A 3,148-nucleotide genomic window follows, 5' to 3' on the forward strand; every position below is an offset into this window, starting at 1 on the left:
TATAATTAAAAATGCTTGCATGATATATGTATAACTCTATTTTGTGATATTTATTTTAGTTCATTTTTAGGTAGTCTACTATTACCGCGAATTTAAGTCAGAGTTCACCGTTTAAACATAATTTTAAAAACGTTCACATTGATTTATGTAAAAAACTCACCGTTACCATTATTACCTTGACATGAATCTAAATATGCTGTGACCATTCTTATCTTTTAAACGTGTTAATTTCATACAGACATATAGATTTATATCCAAATGCGAAGTTTAGTATTACGCTAAGGAGTTAAGATGTAGCTAAATTATTAGTGTTTAAAATGGCTGTTAGATTTTTATTGTTAAAAATTAGAAGAAAAGAACTACCACTGAACTTTTCGTCTTAAAATATATGTTTAGTTTGGTGTTTCAGTTAACAGTGTGATTGAATGAAAAGAATGTCATAGTAGGCATAGGAATTACAAATACATATAAATGATTGAAATTATTTTCAATCGTTCTGTAGCATGGAAACTAAAGTAAAAAAGTAATAAAGTTTCTAAAAGACAATTTTCTTTGCAGAATATTTTGTTTTCCGCAAAAAGTTTCTCTATTTATTAACAAGCAAAAAAATTGCTACCAAAATCCCAACTTCTGTGACAAATTTATTCAATCACACGTTCTATTTAAGTATTACCATATGTTGTAAAAATAGGCACTTTATAAGTACATTTATAAAAATGTATTTATTAATCTTTTTTTACCCTGCTAATTATATAAACTTTTTAGTTTTTACAAACCTCTGTACATTATTTCGAAATTTAATAAAAATATGTATGTATACATAGATGTCTTTATTATTACTTCCCTCAAGATTATTTTCAAGCAATAGCAGTACTACTATTAATATAATAAAAGGATATAAGCCAAGAATATATAAACAAGGATATAAGTCAGTTTTTATTCACAAAAATTTATTTTTTTCTTATTAATAAAGTTTTTACAATTAATGATAAATTAACATATTTTATATGCTCTTCGATAGTAAAACTGGTTATGTTAATACCTTATTCTCACACAAAATCTATTTTTTGTAGTAAATCATAGGATTTTTAGCATTTATGGTGTGCATAATATTTAGTAAAATCTCAATGTCCTCGATACATACAACCATACCAGGTGAACCCAAAAGTATAGCTGGTTTATTCTCAATCACCACTAGGTAATATTCACTTTTAGCGTTAAACGTGACAGTTCTCTCCAATACGCATTTATTTGTGAAGATAATCGATGATATTTTGTTGCTGCGAACCACAACTTTTATTTTCCATGTCGGCGATGGCAGTTTCATATTCTTTATATCCTTGACTAGAGCATCAAAGGAATATTTAAGTTTTCCATCCTGGGGATGCTTAACCATCCCAAATTTTAGATAATAAGTTGATTCGCTTGGGGTATATTTAATTATAAACTGAGATTTTGAAGATGGAAGAGACTTTCTCTCATATTGTCTTAGAATTGGCTTAGCAACTTCCATTTTGGGTTTGTAAATCTTGGAATTTTGAGGTGTTTGTTGTTTATTGAAGAACTTAGAATATTTTCCAATGTTCCTGTTTAAATCTGATCTCTTTGGAGATGGTCTAGGAGTCTCTAAGGACTTTGTTTCTTGGGCAAGTGAACTCCTACGTGTTATTATAGAATTCTTTTGACTAAGAATAGAATTTCTAGGAGATTCCCTCAATTTACTGCTATTATTAAATTCAAGTTCCCTTTTCTTTAATTTTCTTCCAAATCTGGATACTATACTATTACTTTTATTCCTTTTTGTTTCTGTTTTTTGAAGTCTAAATCGAAGTGCTACTTGTCTAGATGACAAGCCTAAAACAAAAAATTAGTTAGCTGAAAATAATTATTATTCAGTTTAATTTATTTCTATACAGTGCTGTTCAATAGCTTGGTATAGACAAATCTGGATAAAAAATAAAATATGGTAGGTGTAATGGTACACAGAGTGCTCCAGTGTTGACTTAAACGTTTCACATAAACTGTTTCCTATTCGAGATTTTCACACCATTTTTTTTTATAAAATATGCCTACAAGGGAAGCACTTGTATTGCTATTTTCAGAATAAAAATTTTATCGCAAATTCACTGTGCAAAATAATAAAAAGCGTTTCATTATAAAACTGCATCCATTGCAGCTAATATTAACTGCAGATTTTAACAAGGATAGGAGCCAAATAACAAACCTTATAATATAGCACCCTATTATAAAAAAACACGACGCCAACATTGGCTATGAAATGAAGATCGCTGTCATTTAACATGTAAAATTATATGGGAATGTCATCGATGTTCATTTCCACTGGACGCTGTTTTATTTCGATCATATGGTACATTTTCAGAACACTGGGTCACACTGTATATGCTCACACAGGAAAATATTTAGAGTTGAGCTTTGACGACACTGTATATTACTTTTAAAATAGTATAATACTTTGTAAATCTACTTTGGGCAAGGGCACTCTCAAAATCTGGTTGTTCAAACTGAATTCGTCGAGAACAACATTACAAGCTCCATGGTTTCCAAAACGTTTCACGAGGGTTACTATAGAATTACTCGGACCTGGAACAACAATTTCTTGAGTACTAGTTGAACGAAGTGAACAATTTAAAAACTTCAGAAATTCCTCTTTGGTTAGTTTGGTGACATCCTCCTAAAGAATATTGTGTTTGAAAAGTAAAAATAATTTTTATAAGGAAATTTTTCACCATAGCATTTAACCTATCTATCCATGCTAATTTTTGGCCTAAACATTATACATAAACAGAACTTCCGGTCATAAAAAATATTCGTATAAACCTTGTGTATAAATAATAAATAAAAAAATTACAAAATTTGGGACGCTTTTCTAACAAACCACAGAGCAACACAGAATAATGACAACAATGAACAATGACATTGAAATCATGGCAGAAAAAAGGATGGTATACTTACTTTCAAATGTACAGACTGTGTGTACAGATATCCTTGGTACAGATCAGTACAGATCTTTGAGTACAGATCGATCACGTTTAAATTATCGCCCGTGTTACGTCACTGATAGACCTTTTTAAATATTTTATTTTAATGCCAACTGATAAAACAACTCATGAGGGTATATTGACTTCAT

At 29.7% G+C, this 3,148-nt stretch overlaps 1 protein-coding gene across 1 annotated transcript; it reads right to left on the reverse strand.

Annotated features, from left to right (window-relative positions):
• Positions 1–931: 931 nt before the first annotated feature.
• Positions 932–2,916, reverse strand: LOC115891483. Its single transcript, XM_030911935.1, has 3 exons — positions 2,748–2,916; positions 2,473–2,692; positions 932–1,854 (listed from the first exon to the last, which is right to left on the reverse strand). Exons 1-3 carry the CDS (start codon positions 2,748–2,750, stop codon positions 1,061–1,063), a joined length of 1,017 nt encoding a protein of 338 aa, XP_030767795.1. The 5' UTR covers positions 2,751–2,916; the 3' UTR covers positions 932–1,060.
• Positions 2,917–3,148: the final 232 nt, after the last annotated feature.

The sequence above is a fragment of the Sitophilus oryzae genome, unplaced genomic scaffold (assembly GCF_002938485.1).
Source record: "Sitophilus oryzae breed Bouriz unplaced genomic scaffold, Soryzae_2.0 scaffold_1181_pilon_pilon, whole genome shotgun sequence".
NCBI lineage: Eukaryota > Metazoa > Arthropoda > Insecta > Coleoptera > Curculionidae > Sitophilus > Sitophilus oryzae.